Source organism: Tetrao urogallus (genome assembly GCF_951394365.1).
Source record: "Tetrao urogallus genome assembly, contig: SUPER_28_unloc_1, whole genome shotgun sequence".
Lineage (NCBI taxonomy): Eukaryota > Metazoa > Chordata > Aves > Galliformes > Phasianidae > Tetrao > Tetrao urogallus.
The window spans coordinates 197598-216185 of record NW_027639058.1 but is presented as its reverse complement, the minus strand read 5'-3'; the positions used below and the strand labels follow the sequence as shown (position 1 = coordinate 216185).

At 49.6% G+C, this 18588-nt stretch overlaps 2 protein-coding genes across 2 annotated transcripts; both read right to left on the bottom strand.

Annotated features, from left to right (window-relative positions):
- Positions 1 to 5975: 5975 nt before the first annotated feature.
- Positions 5976 to 8775, bottom strand: RIT1 (Ras like without CAAX 1; the record flags this gene model as incomplete). The annotated part of the gene is made up of 5 exons (XM_079550943.1): positions 5976 to 6206; positions 7183 to 7374; positions 8288 to 8361; positions 8525 to 8581; positions 8688 to 8775. The coding sequence occupies 5 exons, from the start codon at positions 8773 to 8775 to the stop codon at positions 5976 to 5978; spliced, it is 642 nt and encodes a 213-aa protein (XP_079407069.1).
- Positions 8776 to 10233: 1458 nt separating this feature from the next.
- Positions 10234 to 17935, bottom strand: KHDC4 (KH domain containing 4, pre-mRNA splicing factor; the record flags this gene model as incomplete). The annotated part of the gene is made up of 14 exons (XM_079550930.1): positions 10234 to 10433; positions 11333 to 11424; positions 11607 to 11719; positions 12735 to 12893; positions 13393 to 13646; positions 13847 to 13904; positions 14504 to 14564; positions 14677 to 14888; positions 15203 to 15366; positions 16070 to 16122; positions 16214 to 16293; positions 16632 to 16760; positions 17482 to 17719; positions 17844 to 17935. The coding sequence occupies 14 exons, from the start codon at positions 17933 to 17935 to the stop codon at positions 10234 to 10236; spliced, it is 1905 nt and encodes a 634-aa protein (XP_079407056.1).
- Positions 17936 to 18588: the final 653 nt, after the last annotated feature.

The window sequence follows — 18588 nt, the reverse complement described above, 5'->3', positions numbered from 1 at the left end:
TAATGCTAGAAGCTACTTGACATTATGTAATGCTATCTTGTATGTTGAATTTGTTAACGCACATTGAGCGTGGAAATAAAACTTAAATCACTTTAGATGGTGGCTGTGCTGTGTTGGAGGCAGGCGGAAACAAACCTGCAGAGCGTTCCTCAGAAATGCAGGGAGAGCAAAACGCCAGCAGATGAAGTGCGCTGCTGTCACTTCAGCATCAGCACGGTGAGAACCGTGCCATCACTGAGCCTCTGCACGGCTGTGATTTCGTGTGAACGGGCATCCGAGGGGAATAAATGGGCAAAAAAGAATCCGGGCGGTGAAAGAATTTTTGAAGAAAAGCAGAATTTGATTCTTTTATTCGTGGTTCAGACGCATTCCTGGATTCCCAGGCAGAGCTGCTTTATTCAGGAACACTTTTGTCCATGTCGCTGTGAGATACAATGGTGCAGCGCTCCGTAACGCAGCTTCTGCAGCTCCCATCACTGCCACAGAGCACAGCACTGCTGGGCACGAAGCCACGGCTTTAGAAAACACCAAATAGTGCAGAATACCAAACCATGTTTCCACAGCAACCTGGCTACAGAAACTCTCCAGCACGGCCTGACAGCCTCCCCTGCAACAAAGGGTGGGGATCCAGAGGTGGCTGAGGGATGTGAACACCTGAAATGAGCTTCGTGGGAACTTCGGGTCTCCTCTTTAAGATCTTGGCGGTTTCAGATCTTCCAATGTCCCAGAAAATGGAATGCAGTCGAATGCCACAGCTCCTCAGACACCATTTTCCACCAGAAGGGAACGGTTCATTGAGGAAGGAGAAAGCACCACATCGAGAGGTAAGGACGTTCCAAAATGCTGCCCTCCATCCTGAGCACAGAATGCCTTTACCCGTCCTTACCTTGCTGCCCACACTGCAGTTGGTCGCAGTGTTCAAGCACTGTCATTTATTGCTTTAATGACTGCAGTTGGCAGGAGCAGCTTTGCACTGTGCAAGATGTGAAAGAAAACCTCTCCTCACCCTTCTCTGCTTGGCTTCTACCTCTAACAGGGCACAGCTTTCACAAACATCCCATTTCAGGTTCTTACACCATTCGGCTGAAGCAGAAACAAAAGGATTTGCATAAGAAAAAGAAAAGGAGCAAACAGAATGGATCTGACAAACCAAAGAGAAACGGTTCAGGGAAAGCATGGAAGCTCTGCTCAGAGGCTCTTCCCACCTTCTCTGGCTCTGGCTGCTGATGCCAATGAAATCAATAGGATTTTTGCCATCTTTCTCCGGCAGCATTAATTGGGCCCCTCCTTCTCCAACAGCTTCTGCCTCTCCTAATTCAGCACAGGAGCAAGACCAGTTACCATGGTAATGTGAGTTACTTTTTGATGACAGACGGGATCTGCTGGTATTTCCTTCAACAGGCAGGCAGAAATAGCAGCTCATCCATCCCCAGCAGCACCTTACGCTTCAGTCCTCCTCTTCCACCCTGGTTACAAGCAGCCTTTGGTTAGAAAGTCACTCCACTGCTTTGAGACAGACGAGAGGCCCCCCATGCAGGCAGCATTACTGATGTGCTCACAAATGTGCCCTCACTCAGAACCCACGGCACTGAAAGCTGGGCTGCCCCTGCAGGATTGGAACACGATGCGTTCCTGGGTTTCTCTCACGTGTGTTGTTTGAACCTCTGTGTTTACTTCCTTCCTTCTGTGGTCCTTCAGAAGATGCCTTACCTGCCTACCAGGCTCATCAGAACATGGGATGGGAAGGGAAACACAGGTTAAGAAATATGGAAGAGAAAGTGAGGAAGTGAGAGAAAGGGAAATGCCAGGAAAGGGAGGCAGCGCAGTGAGCAGGCAAACAGTCCTTGAGTCATTTCATTTGGATTTGGTTTAATTTTCAGCAGGTTTAGAATCTGCTCCCTTTCACACACTCTCCTTGCTCTTAAAATCGATAGACTTCCCTAAAATACACAAGGAGGAACATTCCAGAGAGGAACTCTCCTTAACAGGTTGGGTGTGGGCATGGCATGGTGGATCACGAGTGTGGTTCCACTCTGCAAGCTTCACGTTTCAGCCACATAACGAGCTTTGTATGTTTTCATCCTTTCCAAGTCATCCTCACGTAACACACCTCAAACTTTAGTTTTCACAGCCAGAAATCCAGCTTCCCTGTGCTCCTACGGCTTATTTCTTCATAGACCATTTAAGTGGTCTGCAGGATTTAGCAAAGAAATGCAGCTCAGTTCCAACCTTCCCATCCGGAGCGATGCTGACCACCTTTTCTGCCATCAGCCATCTAGTGGCTCAGCTGCTCCAATGCAAATCCCCCCCATCACGTGTTTCCACGCAGCCTCACTGCGAGGAATGACCTCAGCCTAGCAAACATTCCACTGTCGCTCATCTGCTGTGGCAAAATGCAAACAGTTTGTGCTGGAGGAAAGGGAACATCTCAGATCTCCTGCCGTTACGGCTGTGTAAAGGAGCAGGCATGGCAGCACGCTCCCCTTGACCCAGATACCCACCTTCATCTGCAGGGTCTTTTTGTTCAGCTCTCAGTTACGTGTAATTAACATCCACCTTTTGAAATGTTACCGATTTTGCATACTTGTAAACAACTTGTTATTATGTCAGCAACCTTTATCCGCAGCGAGGAGGTGCTGTGGTTCTGCATTCCTGCAATAGAAGCAGGAAAGTAAAGCTGTATCAGCACAGCAGAACACAGCAAAGCTTTTCTTAGTGGAGTCCAAGCAAACAATAAACAGTAACATTTGCTGAGCTCCACAGCGTGGCAGCGTTGGGCCCATCTGAGCTGTGATTTCTTCATTCCTGGGGATGTTTGTGAGCTGATGGCAGTAATTTCTGCCTTAAACACCTCCGAGTGGCCTGGGGGGGGGGCACGAAGCAATGCAACTCTCCCTCCGTTGCCATACAGAACATATTTGCTGCCTCTCCCAACTCCTGGGGGCTCAGACAATGGGACCGACTGCCTGCAGCACTGCCTGCCTCAAAGGTCGGAGCCTCCACTGGATGAGCTGTTGCACACAAAACACTCCTGCAGCTTTTCAGATGACAGACAAATGGCATCTGATGATCACACTGCACTTCAGGGAACGCTGTGGTGCTCATTTTTCTCATTCCACAGATATTTTCATGCTGGTTACAAAAGGGCCGGCACTGGAACCGGTCCTTAATGGCTTCCAAATTCCAGGGATGAACCTAAAAGCGAAGCCCTGAGCTCTGCCTCCAACCAAATTGGAATTTCCCCCTCTTTTGGCTCTAGATCTCAGCACAGTGCCTACATACTTACCAACTTTTAGTATGAATATCAGCCAGGAAATGTGTTCTGCCCTACGTAAGTTGGAGTTTTGCCCCATAGCCAAAACCAACCCAAAGCCAGAAGAGCCTTTTCCTTTGGGCTGAGCTCTGTTTTCTGCAGTTAGTGAGAAAGGATGGGGACAAAGCAAAGTGAGGAGCTCCCTGTCTCTGAATGCACTTGTTCACTTTGGGTGGATTGGTCCAAGCCATGGAGCAGCAGAACTCAGCGTCCGCCACATCGCTCCGAAGGAGACAAAGCATCCAAATGGTGAAGTTTTAACCATAACCATCCATCTTTTTACATTTCTTATTCCTTTTCTACTTCCCAGACTCCCAGCAGTAAGATGAGCGCTTTCCAAGCTCACTTAAAAACATCCCACAAGTTTTCCTGCCCTGCCTCAGCCTCACGTGTAACACGAAGGGGGGCAGCTCACAATAAAACACGCAATAAAACACCCCACACCAATCCTGTATTAAAAACTCTATATTTATAGTGTCAAATAAAACGATAACCCCGGGTACAAATTTATACATGACAAAAATAAAACTTTGTTTTTCTTTTGAATAACACTGTAAAAAAAAAAAAAAGTGCTTGCTGCTGTTCTGATTTAGTAATTCTGGAAGCAACAGGCTCATAAAAGGCATTAGTAAACATACATGTTGCATTGAAGGATCACGTAAGGCACAGACATTACAGACGGGATGGGGAGAACTGGGCTCCCAGCTCCCAGCACGCTGCCTGACATGGGAAGTAATCATTGCCACGAAGCACTGAGAGCTGCTCCTAACCCTGCTGCTGTCCCTGGGTTTTATCTACCAGTTTTAGATGGCATTTAATGCAACAAGGAGCAGCTGAGAGCTGCAGTTCCAAAGCAGTAACTGCAGTGAAGGCAGCGCAGTGGCATGCATGGTGAATTGAGGAGAGCTCTTCCATTCCCAATAACCCCAATTATTCTCCCTGCTCTGCAATCGGTGATGATTACCAGCACAGCCAAACACTGCAGTTCTGGAAGGAAGTGAGAAACAGAAATCCACTCCAATGCTGAGGTTGGCTACAAACACAGCATCAAACCGTTCGCCCCTCCCCACTTCCTCGTGACAGATTCGTTTTTTCTTAAAACCTCACACAAAATACCCTTAGAAGCACCAGGCCCAGAAGTTCCAGTGACATCTCACACAGTAAGGAGTGTAGAAAGAAGAAAGCCTAAATTAGGGTCTGTATGTTCGTTATCTTCACTTTTTTGTGCTGGAGTTTTTTACACATCCAACAACCTGTTTCAGTTCTGCTGGCAGCACACTGAAGGCACTGCAAGGCCTTTGGGTCAGTGAGATTAACAGCTGCTGACAGAGTTTAAAGATCAAGAGAAGCACTTGAGTAGCACTGCGCTTACAGGCTGCCAAGCTTTCACCACTGAACAGAGACTCGAGGCACTTGGTTCTCTGAGAAAGGCCTTTTAAACCCATCTGAGTCACCTATGATTTTCTGTATCATTTCTAAAACAACCCTGGACATCCATCTCTCCACCAGCTTTTTGCATGGCAACAATCTAACAATCTGGATTTAAATCCTGTAAGCGGTGTCAAATCACCCCCAAGGAGGAAGGACGTGCTGACGGTTGGGTGGAGATGCCCAGCTGTGCTGCTCTGCCCTCACTGCTCCCTTCTGCTGATCCCACCTTTGAGGCAGCACTGAAGAACCTCACCAGCATTAGGGGTATCAGCTCCGGCCCCAGTGCCTCACTTTCAGTCTTCTTTACAAAGCAGTTATCACAGATTAATCTGAAATGACTATGTTAGAGACTCCTACTCAGTAATACTGTCTCCTTTAAGACAACCATAGAAAACGCGATGTAAATAAATACGCCACTGCACCATCACAGCTACAGCTTCAACAAACAAGTCAGGAAAACCCAAAGCTGCAGTTTGCAGAGCATCCGCAGCATCAGCTACAAACGCTGCAACAACGCCATCGATGCTGAACGGAGGGACGGCGCTGCACATCCGTGCTGCTGCCAGGTTACGGCTGCCAGAGGAGCAATAATTTGCTGTTTCTGCCTTGCTGAGGATCCCAACCACCACGCCGTGGGTTCACTGCTCGTTCAGGTGAACTTTTTGCTAGAGAAATCCTTTCCCGTGAGAACAAAGCACGCATCTCCCCTCGCTGCCACCTGCATGCAGCCCAGGCTGTGGAGTCGCACGCTTTGCTCAGCACTTTCCAGCACAACCTCAACAAAATCCTCCTCTGGTGATGGCAGTGACTGGCTGGGAAGGCAGCAACACTTTGTTGTGCAAACAACTGAGAAACAATGAACTGAGTTAAGCTGGGTAGAAATTCAGCATCTTTTTTCCTCTTAAAACAACTCGGCTTCCAGTCTGCAGTGACCAAACATTTAAAAGTGCAGCGTCAGAAACCCACCAGCATCTGTAACCAACACACAAGCAGTATTTGGAGAATCCGATCTAAAAATGACAGCAAAGGGAAGTCAAATCGTTACTGTGTCTCAAATTAAATATCCAGAACTAAGAGAATACCGTCTTAAGCAAAAATAATGGTAGAAGTGATGCTCCCCCTCACAGAAGTCCCATCAGTCTTTAAACCTACTGCTGAAATGTTGTCGTTCAACCGCTTTGGTTACGAGTGGCTGCTCCCAGGTTTTCTCTTACACAGGAATTCTTTCTCTTCAAGTGACCGAATCCTTCTTCCTCCTGAAGGGGGATTTCAGTCTTTTCCAAACGCTGCTTTTGGGTTTGGATTTTTTTTCCATTGCCATCACTGCTTCTTTTTCTTTCCTGCGGATCTCTCGCACCAGAGCGTGGAACACATCATCAATGTAATAACGGTAGGCAGCAGAAGTTTCAAAGAAAGGACAGTTGAATTCTCGTGCCAAAGCAGAGCCTTCTTCTTTAGAGACCTGAAAAAAACCACATCTGTCAAGAAAGCCAAAACCAGAGATGTTCTTCCTTTCTCTCTTCTTGTTCTGCTCAGCCTGGAGCTGTGTGCACACCCTCCCAGTTCCAGAACTGCCCACCTCCCCTGGTGTCTTTCTCTACAATTCCCCTTCTCTTTCACCCATCATTTCACAAGCTACGTCACCATCTGTAAGCGACCCTCCAGACACAGCAGCTCTGATCATTCATAAAACAAGAAAAGCCTTTCAGAGAGAATTCCCTTCTCAGGACGTAATCCTGGCTGCGTGACGCAGCAGCCCTCACCCCAGGATGAGCTTCTGTCAGTTTGGGGGATTCCTTCCCCTGGTCACTGAAGCTGTGCCCGCTCCCTCTGCTCTGCCCCACACCTCACTATGGGTTCCACCTCAGTAACTCTCCTGCCACGCTGAAAAACCACCTCACTCCAGGCACACAAACACCTCTGCAGTTTGTTTTCCTCGTCGCTCTGAAGCTTTGCTCCAAATTGTTTCCCACAGACAAGAGCTACCATTCCCTTAAGCTGAAGCTCACTTTCCTTTCTGTGCATTCTTACCCCCATTATTAATCACACCTCCTTTCTTAGCAGACTTGCATCCTCTGATCTGTAACGTTTGCAAGTGGTTTATCGTGTTACCATCGAATGGCCTGGGTTGAAAAGGACCACAATGATCATCCAGTTTCAACCCCCCTGCTACGTCCAGCGCTGTACCTCCATTAAAAGCACCTCTTTTCAGGAAATAAAAGACAGAAAAAGCCTAAGAGCAGCTGAAACTCGAAGCATCAACTAGAAGATTTCACTCCCACGGTGGTTAAATGCATTTGGTTATTCAGCAACTCCAGCTGAAATTCATACTGCTCTCATGTTCGACTTATTACAGTGAACCCAGAAGAACCTGATCTCTTCTATGCCTGCATTTTGAAGCAGAAGCAAGAAGGGGAGCTTCCTGGGGAGCCACACACCTGCCTCAGCTGCGTCAGGTCGGATTTGTTCCCCACCAGAACCACAGGAGTGTCGTCGGTGCGCCGCACACGATAGATGAGCTGCTTGAATTCACGCACTTCGTGGAAGCTGCGTCGATCTGTGATGGAGTAGCAGATGATAAATCCCTCTCCAGCCCTCATGTACTGGTCCCTCATGGCCGTGAACTCTGCCTACAAGCAGAACGTGACACAAACACAACCATTTCTAACTGGAAACAAGAGATGCATTCCAAAATCGGCAGCGGAGGAATGCTGTGCAAATTTGGCATCTCCCTCCTCATCCTTTTACACGTGAGACAAAAACTCTGTGGGATCAACACCATCTTTCTCTTGGTAAAGAAATAACATAAATACATGTTTCGTATTTGTAGAGTGATCCAAGGGATGAAACCTTCCCTAGGAGGACAGGCTGGGAGAGCTGGGGCTGCTCAGCATGGAGAGCTGAGAGCAGCCTTTCAGTTTCTAAAGGAGCTGTAATTGAGGAGGGGACAGACTCATTAGCAGAGTCTGCTGTGAGGAGACTGAGGGAAACTGTATCAAACTAAAAGAGGGGAGATTTCCATTAGGAATAAGAAGGGAGTCATGGAATCATAGAATCACAGAACAGCCTGGGTTTAAAAGGAGCACAATGACCATCAGTTCCAACCCCCTGCTGTGTGCAGGTCCCCAACCAGCAGCCCAGGCTGCCCAGAGCCACATCCAGCCTGGCCTCCAATGCCTGCAGGGCTGGGGCATCCACAGCCTCCTTGGGCAACCTGTGCCAGTGCCTCACTGCCCTCTGAGGGAAAAACTTCCTCCTCATATCCAACCTCAACCTCCCAGTCTCAAAGCAATCCAAAGGCTCTGTGTATTTCTTAAGCCATTACACATCACTTGCTGAGTGTGAGCAGTGAGAAGCAACAGAGAGAAACACGTAAAGCAAGAGAGCTGCCTGGGTGCCTAAACACAGCATGGGAGCGAAGCTGTGAGCACGCAGATGAATGAAGACAGCTCTAAAGGCCATTCAAAAGAACAGAAAGGCGCTGTGGAACTCTCTCTGTCTGTGCCCCTGCAGCCTCCCATGCTCTCAATGGTGCTCACCAACCTGTCCTGCTGTGTCCAAGATGTCCAGGTTGGCAGGTTCATCATCGATGCGTATCCGGATCTTATAAGCATCCTCTGGATTCGCAGCACAATTCGGGGAGAACAAATCGTCAACGCCATCGCGAACACCCGTTAATCACCGACACGCAAAGGGAGCGTTACGCAAAGGGAGCCCGACGCGGTAACGGCTTCAAAGTATCGGCCGGCGGGGGGGCGGAGCGGGGCGGGCCGTTCTTACCGATGGTCGGGTCGTGGTCCTCAGGAAAGCGATGGCTGATGAACTGCATCGTCATGGCTGCAAAAGGAACGGCGCTGAGCGCGGGGCAACGCGGCCCCGAACAGCGCGGAGCTCCGCTCTCGCAGCGCGGGAAGCGCCCGGCCCCGCCCCGCCCCGCACGCACCGCTCTTCCCGACGCCGCCGGCGCCCAACATCACCAGCTTGTACTCGCGGGGCTGCCCCGCGCCGCCCGGCCGGGCCGCGGCGTCCATCTCCTCAGCGCCGATCGAGCCGCCGCCGCTCCTGAGGGTGAGGAAAGCAGCGTGAGCCCGACAGCCCTCAGCGCGGCCCGGCCGCTCCGCTCCTCGCTCACCTCAGGCCGCTCCGTGACGCGTTTCACGCCGCCGCAACCGCGCGGCCCGGCGCCGAGCTCAGGCGGCGACCCCAAAATGGCGGCGGGGCCGCGCCAAAGAAAGACCGCCCCCATGTAGCCACGCCCCCATGGTCACATGACCGCGAGCCTCCTTGGCCCCGCCCCTCCCTGACTCGGAACCATTCCCGATTGCGAAACGGGAATTAAAGGCGCAGCTCACAACAAAGCCGCGACGAGCAGCAGCGCGTTTATACAGCATTTATACATTTATTTATAACGAAAGCACGGGTCTCAAGTATTTACAAGACGTAGGAAAGTCAATGTTTGTACAAAGGTGCCAGCCACTCCCAGCGCCAGGGAGCTACCAGTGCTGCTCCGGGAGCTGATGGCGTCCCACAGCCCAGCAGCTGTGCAGCACCCTGCCCTGCCACCACCGCCACGTTGTGCTTTGTGTCCATAAAGATATTCACACTCCGCTCCCCGTGCTTCACAGCGGGAGCGGCGCCTGCAGGCATGGCTCTGTGCCTCTCCTCCTTTGTCGAGCACCGTGAAACAGAACGGGGTGGAATCAAAGTGAGTTAAGAGAGTGGGAGAAGCTTGGAGAACCTGCAGGTCCCATACGAACTGCTGAGCAGAATGAAGGAGGCAGGGATTGCTGGAGGTGGGGGAGCAGCTGGCAGCCGGGGGCAGCAGCAGGATGAACCCACAAAGGACAAAATAACCCCCATCTCGGCCCCCCCCCCCAAAGCACTTGGCTGGAACCAGAAGTCGTGGGGTTAGAGAAACCACATTGCAAAGAAAACACAACGTGGAGTTACAACAGGAGATGCTTAAAGTAAAAGCAAAATCATCAACTTCAAGAAACGCAACCCAGCAAATTTCTCTGAACTATCGGACGCTGCTTTCCTTTGTTGAAAGTCCAAACATTGAATCCACACAGTCACCATTAACGGGACCGTGAGCACGGGCTGACAGCAGAAGCACTGAATAAAATACAACACCAGATGGGTGGTGAAGTCAGCGTGGCTGACAGCTTCCTTTTTTGTTTTTTTTAAAGTTACCCTGGAAAAATGGGAAACAGAGGACAGGTTTCTCTTCCCAGAACCTCCCCCACGCTGTGAGGGACCGGCCCTGTCCAAATGCTATTTCAAATGGTTTTCATAGATGACAAATTCACTGCAGAAATAAAGAGTTTAAAAATAATGGAGCCCTTTCAAGGCGGAATACTGAACCTTTAGCTTCTGCAAATGTAAAAACAATGCATATTTGCAAAGTTCTTTTTGTAATATACATGCATTATTGCTAGAGGAAAAAAAAAATAATAATAAAGAGATGAACGAAGACAGTTCTGTAGCTTTTACGGTGCCATCCAAAATGGCATCTGTTGTTTGGCTCGCTGTTGTGAGGAAGGATACTGGTATCCTAAACTCCACCCCTGTGAAAAAGTACTTGCATTTTTATGGCCACCGTGTTCCTCCTCTTCATCTGATGAATCTCCAGCATATGCCACCAATCCAAAGCCCTTCTCGGATGTTTTCATCTTCTTTGCTTGATGATCTAGGGGGAGGGGGGGAAAAAAAACAGAACAATCCCCCCGGCCCCCAAGAAGGAAAAATAAAAATAGAGAGAGATAAAATGCCCCAAAACAAGTTAATAAAAAAGATGTTAATTGTAAATCGTTAGTTGGACACCATTTTGAGGTCACAAGGCCAATGGTCATCCAAGGTCGAAGGCCACACGAAACAGCAGCAGCAACAGCACATGTGATCCATCAGAACCATGTAAGAGAACAGAGAAAGAAGAAAGAAACACACAAGAAAGGTAAAGTTAGCAAACGGGTCAAAGTGATGGCAATCGCACCGTTTTAGAGATCAACACGTAAAGAAAAGTAGAACTTTTGCTCAAAAGAAAGCTAGCAGGAGAACAACCTCTGGGAGCAATACTGCAGAAAAACTAAGGTTAGACAAACTAACGTGGTTTGTACCTGCAGACTGGTATGGAAGGCACTAAACTACCAGGAGTTAAAGCGATCCCATGTTTTACCAAGCTGCAAACAGCCGATGTGTGACAGCCCTGAGAGAGGATGAAAGCTAACAACGCTTCTGTCTGCAGACAGGGTGACAGAACTCGTGTCTGTAAATACACACCTGAACCATAACTGACACTCCTCAGTGCTCCTAGAGATAGCTGTGCACAACGTAAAGCCATGACATCTGTTACAGAGCAAGCCCAGGAGATTGTGCTGACTGTGGGTCAAAGCTCAGCCCTCCTGCCTTCATCACACCCTCACCATTCAGAGGCGTTTATTAAAGCACAATCAGTGATTTCAGAACGGGGCAATGATCTCCCTTTTACTGCACGCAGTAAAAAGGACACAAAAAACAATCACCAATCTAAATGAGCGTTAAGACCACCGCAAACTCCACTGACAAACAGGTTCCACTCGTTGCACTCACCATGGCTGCCTGGTAAAGACCCCACACCATTTCTTTCTTCAGATTCTGATTTCATCCCAGTGACAGGAAAAGCTGGTGGAGGCATCAACTGCCTGTTCAAACACAAGCAAGCCTTCATTACCTTCTATTTACTTTTTAAGAGCAAGCACAAAGATAACAGCGACCGAATCCGAAACGCAGTCCTTGCCATTAACTCTCAACTGGGCTCTGCGCCCCTTAAGAAGGACAGAAACGAACAGAGGTGCCAGCAGACAGCGCAGGGCTCGTCCCATACCTGTCCCTCTCTCTCTCCTTTCCTGAGGAACTTGCTGACTTCGACCCGGCTCCATCGATTTCGCTCTGACTGGAGAAGCCTGTACCTAAATTAGTCATATGAATGGGTCCATGCTATGAGCAGAAAAACACACGGCATTAGCAAATCTACCACTACAACACAAGCTACAGCTCCTTAATGATACTGATAGGAAACCCAACTTTTCAGAGCATATTGCCAACTATTAGGAGCAGCCACTAATCACCTCTGTTCAGTACAATGCTTTTTTTTTTTTCTTTTTTCCTACAAATACTGAGGGTGAAGTTGTAAAAACCTTCCTGACTCTGCTGTGGAAGCCACTCCAGCACCCAGTCCACCATCCCCGCACTGCAGGACAGTGATGACAGCTGTTTATTCCTGGATTGACTCATTACCTCTAATCAGCTCATTCTGAGTACTTAGAGGCCTCATGCCACAGTAAACTGTGCTTGACACGTTAATAAGATCTGATGCTTAAGCAGATCTTTATTTTCTCCAGACCAAGCTTTTATTAATGGGTTCTGCCTATGAGCATTTGCAGAACCTGCATTTTCTCACATAGAAGCCTGATGAAAAGCTCCGTTATTTAACATAAACTCAGCAACTTTTGCTGTCTAAAATGAACCAACAGTCACTCTCAACACTGGGATTCTAGAAATCCTCCCAAGCGCTGCCTGCAAGAAAGGGGAATGGGAAAACACAGACATTACACCCACCTCCCCTCCCTCTACAGAAGCCCATCCAAAAGACCCACAATAAAACAAATAGGGATTAAAAAAAAAGCCAATAACAAATCATCTCACTTTCACCTAACCAGGCACACGCTGCTGCCATCTCTTCGACCTGAATGCACTGCTGCTCTTCAGGAAAGAGCACAGGCATGGAAAGCAAGGATGCACAGGCATGGATGCCAACGCATCGGACAGCCCAGCCTGAGAGCAGAGCATCGGCTCAAAGAAATGGAAGCGTGCTCTCAATGTTTGCAACCATCACTGCTGCCTGCCCGAGGGCCTGTCTGAATTTTCTCAAATAGACTTTGCTAACAACCATCCCTCTCTCCAGCCAAGTTCCATTTTGTCGAATGAAGTAAAATTGCTGATTTTATTCCACCTGATATCCCAGCAGTCCTGACTCCCTCTCATCGGGCAGCTCCTCGGTGAAACGCCTCTTTTGGCCTTGGGGATGGGCCTGGACTTGTGGCTGCGTACCAGCTGGCAGGCTTGTTTTGACCGGGGCAGCAGCAGGAAGGAAAGGAGCGCTCAGTGGACTCTGGCATGCAGAAATTAAAAACAAAGAAGATAATGCTTCAGGTGCATATAATCAAGTCAATTCCATGTAAGGTTTCACACAGAGGATCAAAAAACGCAACCAATTTCTCTTTGCGGAACCTGAGAGGTGAAAAGGAAGTGCATAATTTGGAAGACAAGTACCTGCATTGCAGAATGCTCCCAGCTCTAAGTAATCACTGCCTGCAGCTCAGGCTCCCTGCACCCACAATGCCTACAGTAACGTTTTGCATCAATGGGTGACACCTCCCTGCATCACCCCTCATGTCAGCAGGGTGCAGCACGAAAAGAAACGCAGCCTGAAACTGTCATACAAAAAAATAAGTTGCTTGGCCAAATGCATCAAAGCAACAACCCCAGATATCGGCTCTGTGTGCCCCAAGTTGTTCCCCATCTGGAAGGACTTCAAGTACGTCATTGTTAGCAAAGAAACAGCTGAGGAAGCCGACAGCTACGAGGCAAATCCTTCATCTTAGCAGTACCTGCCCAGTGCTGGCTGGAGGCTGAACTTGAGATATTGGATACTGCGTCGGCACAGGTGGAACTCCTGCAGGAAGCGTTGTCAGGACGCCTGGGGCCATTGGCACTGCGGGTGGAACTATGCCTGGAACACCATATGGAGGCTGAACCGGTTGCTGAGGAGGGGGAACGACAGGATAACCAGACTGATATCCATTGGAAGGGTAATATGACGGCTGAGAAGGAACGCTGTTGATAGCAGCAGGCTGTGCAAAGCCTGCAGAAAGAAGAGGAGGAAAAAAGGGCCATCGTTAATGCAGCCAAGAGTCACGAAAGCAGTGAACTAATTACAAAGCGTAAAGGAAACATGGCTGCTTTCGACACAAGGAGCAAAACACCAAGACTTCCACAAAGGCCTTCCGCCAAACCGAGCTCCACAAAACACAACACCAAAGGTTTCAGTCTTGCCAACGTTACCTGCCAAAGGTACAGCTGTAGTGATCTGATTCACAAACCGGGAGTATTCAGCATGAACCTGCAAAGGATGTTCAGAGGTGAGAAAGTGAACATCCGATTCCTACACCGCAATCTCGCAGGCAAAGGGCAGCTGCCTGCTCATAAAACCACAAGGGAACTTTGACTGCAGAACATGCTGCACACAAAGGCACAGCAAGAATCCAAACATGAAAGCTGAAAAAAGATCAGGAATTCAAAGCAAAACCTACCAAAACAAAAGAAAAGTCGAACAAAACACTCATCCTGCTGGTCTGAGTCACAGTTGTGTAAAATGCAGGAAAGCCTTTCAGAGGATATACAGCATGGCAAGGGAGCTGCTTTGTTAAAAACAAAACACTTAAAGCATCTAAAAGCTCCCAGACGTATTTGTCAATATTTGTCCTTGGATATGGGCTGCAGAAAGGCTCTGTCTGACAGGAGTTTACTCTCTTTTCAGTACTCTGCTTTGTTGCATTCAAGTTAAAAAGACTGAGAAATGAATTTCACACGTTTGAGAGATCAAGAACATTTTTCTGGTGCCAACCATAAGAATCTCTTTAGGAGAAAAAAACTGTGTGCCTCTGGACATTGTTTAAAGCTAAAGCAAGATCAACTCTGAAACTCATAAGAGCTACTCACAGTTTGCAACAGATTTTCACACAGCTTTTTAGCAGCTGCCAAACCTTCTGGCTTTGGGTGACTGAAAACAAACAGAAAAATCCATAAGCACAAACATTTATACTGACCTGGGGAGCTCTTCCTTCACAGCAACCTGCTGCCAGACGTTTGCGTTTTAGGGAGCCTCAGCATACCTGATGTAGATGTACATGGGTTCAAAAGCTTCTCTGCCTGATGCTGGCTCGATGCAACCCGAGCCTTTTCCACGAAGGAAGACTTTGGCACCTGTTTCAATCTGAATGTGCTGCAGATAGGAGCAGCCGGGCCCTTCCACCTTCTCCTTCACATTAAATGTAGGTACAGCATGCTCCAGACCGACGAATAATTTGTCCTGAACGTAATGCATCTGTGAATGTAGAAGTAAAACTGATTGCTTCACTCTTAGGATGAGGACGTTGCTTTCACTAGAGGCCAGAAGTCAAGTCAGAACGCTCAGTGTTGGATGGCACAGTGGGCCCTTTGCCTTCCTCTACATAGGACTGCTCTCTCCATCCCTTTTCTTCTAGGAGATCACTGTCACCTGAGCCTCACCCTTCAGACTCAGTCTGACCAGTCCTCCAGTTCCCACCACGGCCCCATAAGCGTTTATTTCTCTCCGTAAGCAGCACGTGACATGCATACTTGTAATTAACTAATTAAAGTCACGAACCAATCACTCACCCCTGACTGGAATGGAGGCTTCTGACCAACTGCTGGAGACATCTGAGTGATGGGGGCTGGCTGGTGGTACACAGTCACTGTAGCTCCATTGAATGTAGGACTGGAACCTGTGGCAGCCTTCACTACTCCGTTAGTAATTATCTCCTTAATACGATTAACAGCTCCTAGTCGACAGCATATGAAATCCATTTGTATTTCAGCAGTGGGAAGTTCCTAACAGCCCCCAGTGCTCCCCACAAAATCATCTGTGCTGATAGGATACACAGATATTCATCTTTTGGTAAACACAGCAGATGCGGCGCACCGTGCCAGCACTAAGAGATGTCCTCATGCCCAACGGGGAAGCAAACATGACAGAAACATCCCTAACCCTGCACTGAATTCACAACTGCACGAATGAGCAAGGTAAGAAAAACTGCTGGCTGTAGGAGGTAAATACAGGTGGGCAGCTCTACAGTTAGCTTGGGAACACGAGCAAAATGCCTTCAGCTTCTGCATGCAGAAGGAACTTCCTCGTGAGAAACTGCTCTGCTGCTGCATCCTGGTATGTGATGAGTTGTTATTTCTGCTGGTAAGCTCATGGCCACGGATCCAAAGGGGGTTGGTGGACATCTCAGTGCTCAGCCACCCCCAGAAACACGAGCACCTCCCCATTAAACTGATGGCTGTTAACTGCCCTCTGTCTGCTCCCCTTCAGGATCCACAAACCTCACAGTGAAGCACTGGTGCTTTCGCATTACGCTGATCAACGCAGATTATTTACAGCGCAAATCCCCATCAGCCACAACAAAACCCATCAGTACTACAAGACTGCCTGAACACACTGCCAATAAGGAGCACGAGAAGTGGAATGCTTGGCACACTTACTGTCAACCAGCTCCCTTGTCTGACCCTGGACATGAAGATACAGAGGGCGATCTCTAGGGAGAAAACATCAAACATCCCATGACATAACAGAGCGAGAACGTCGTCACTTCAACACCCAACTACAGAGAAAGCAGAAATACAAACCCAGGTCCCACTTTTGCTTTCTCCTCTGCAGTCATGAACCGCCCTCGAGTAGAGACAGCAGCTCCACTCAGTCGACTTATCTGAAAGCAATTAAGAAAACAGAAAAGCTTAGTGATAACAAGAACACACACAGCTTCAAAGCAGTTGAAGTTAACTTGCCTTACAAAGAGACCAGAAAATGTTATTAAGGTAGGAACAGAATGAACAGTGCTGCTGAAGAACACTGGCTGTGCTGCCTCACCTCATGACAGGAGGCATTATTGAACAAACCAACCAACCACTAAACAAAGCACCTTAGAAAACACTGTTTTTGTAACAGAAAGCTGAACATACAATGCCACAAACTCTTTTAACCTCAACAAAGATGCAGACCTTGATCTGCCAAGCCAAAGAATGCAGATCCAGCTCCTGAACGTACCTCATCCTGGGTCTGCCCCCTCGTCAGGAGGTTTCTGCATGTGAGGGGCACGTCGTTGATTTCCACCTCTGCCACCACGAGGTCATCTTTGCTTTTATTTGTGGCCGGGCCTTTCCCCAGAGCCTGCAGCTTCAAAAACAAGCGTTGCAAAGACCGGTGGTTGGAAAACTGAGTAATAAGAAAACAGCCTACAGGTCCAGGTTGGGTGAGCAGCCATTTTAATTTCCTGTTACATCTGTTGAACCCTCAAATCCATAAAATTATTCACAGCAAGTGCTTTAAAACGAAAACTTTAATCACTTAACGCTGCACAGCTTCAAAATCAAGTGATAAACATTATTAGGTTTATTTTCAGGAGATTTTGAGGTAATAATTAGTACTGGAGCTCTGCAAAAGGAGAAATAGACATAGAGACGAGCAACAACACTGCGCCAATGGAATGCACAGCGTCGTTCACTTGAACTGGCATTCCTGACCAATGTTGTGCTCCCAGAGGAGCGCTCACTGCTGCACCTCACGGTCAGAAGGCAGCAAGAAGTGCTTTCCATGCACAGAGAGCAGAGAACCATCTCTGGTGACTGCAATGTGGGGCACATTTGGTGTCCTTTCGTGTTACCTACAAATAACTCCAATGAGAAAACCACTGCTTGCTCTCAGACCGCTTCAAATGTGGAACTCTCCGAACACGCTGCTGTGCCACTCTATCAGACTGAAAACATAAATAACCTCCCCCGTTGTTTCCTTACGCCTCACTCCACTTTTCCCACGTATTCCTGAAAGCTATTTGAGAAAACAGCAGATCGCCCTAACCCCCTCCCGGGGCCCGGCGCTCCCCCCGTCCCTCTCTCACCTTATCCGCCGCGTTGGGCGCCGGCTTCAGCTTCCCTTTGGCCATTAACATCGCGTTGATCTTCGCTGCCACAGCCGCGGCCGCATCCAGGGCCCCCGACGGAGCCGCGGAGCTCTCGGAGACCCCCACGGCGGTGCCGCCATCTCCGCCGCCGGGGAAAGGCCGGCCGGGCAGCGGAGCCGCGCCAGAGAGAAGGAAGGCGGGGGCCGGGCCGGGCTGATCCCATTTGCTGCGCCGCCTGCAAGCGGAGCAGATCGAGGAGTGCCTTCAACGCCCGCCCGTTGGAGGCCCGGCGCCCGCCGCTCCGCGGAACCGCCGCCCCGAGGCCTCCCCGCCGCAGCGCCCGCAGCCCCCGGCCTCACCCGCCCGCGGTCCCAGCGTCGCGCTGCCCGCCGCCTCCCGCTGACATGGCTCCAGCCCGGCTCCACCGCCTCCGCGCGAATCGCAGCGTCATTTCCGGCCAACGCGCGGCGCCGCAACGTCACTTCCGGCCGTTGCCATAACGACGGCGCACGCTCGGCACCGCGCGATTTATGTCACGCCAGATGGACCAGGCCCTCCATGGACAGACGGGAGGGAAGACCGAGAACCGACAGCGAGCAAGCGAGGTGGAGCGGGGCGGGACCAGAGACGTGGCGGACCTCCCACTTCAGGGCTACGAACGCGGCTCAGCCGTGTTCAGGCCCGGCCTAAGCGAGGAGCGCGAGACGAAGGCGGACGGCAGGCGGCAGTAACGCCACCGGCAGTGGAAGACGCGGGCGCCCCCTGGGTGCTTTCACGCATGCGCACTTCTCACTCCCGCTAGCACAGCGCCCCGCCTCTGGGCGAGCTGCGCATGCGCGCTAGCTCCGTTTCCGGTCAGAGCTGGTTTTCCGCCCCGCGCTGCTCTCAGCCCCACCTCAGCCGTCCTCGCAGCGCCCAGTGCCCGGTTTGCTGTTTCCCAGCGTCTTTACTTTCTCACCGAGTGTGACCAAATGCCCTCGATTCGTTTCGTGAGGGTCTCAGGTGTCGTCTGACCCCCTGGGACGGACCTTGGGGGTCCTAAGAGTCGCAGACGCAATGACTGCCATGCAGATGGAGCTGTAATGAAGGCTTTATTATTTCGCA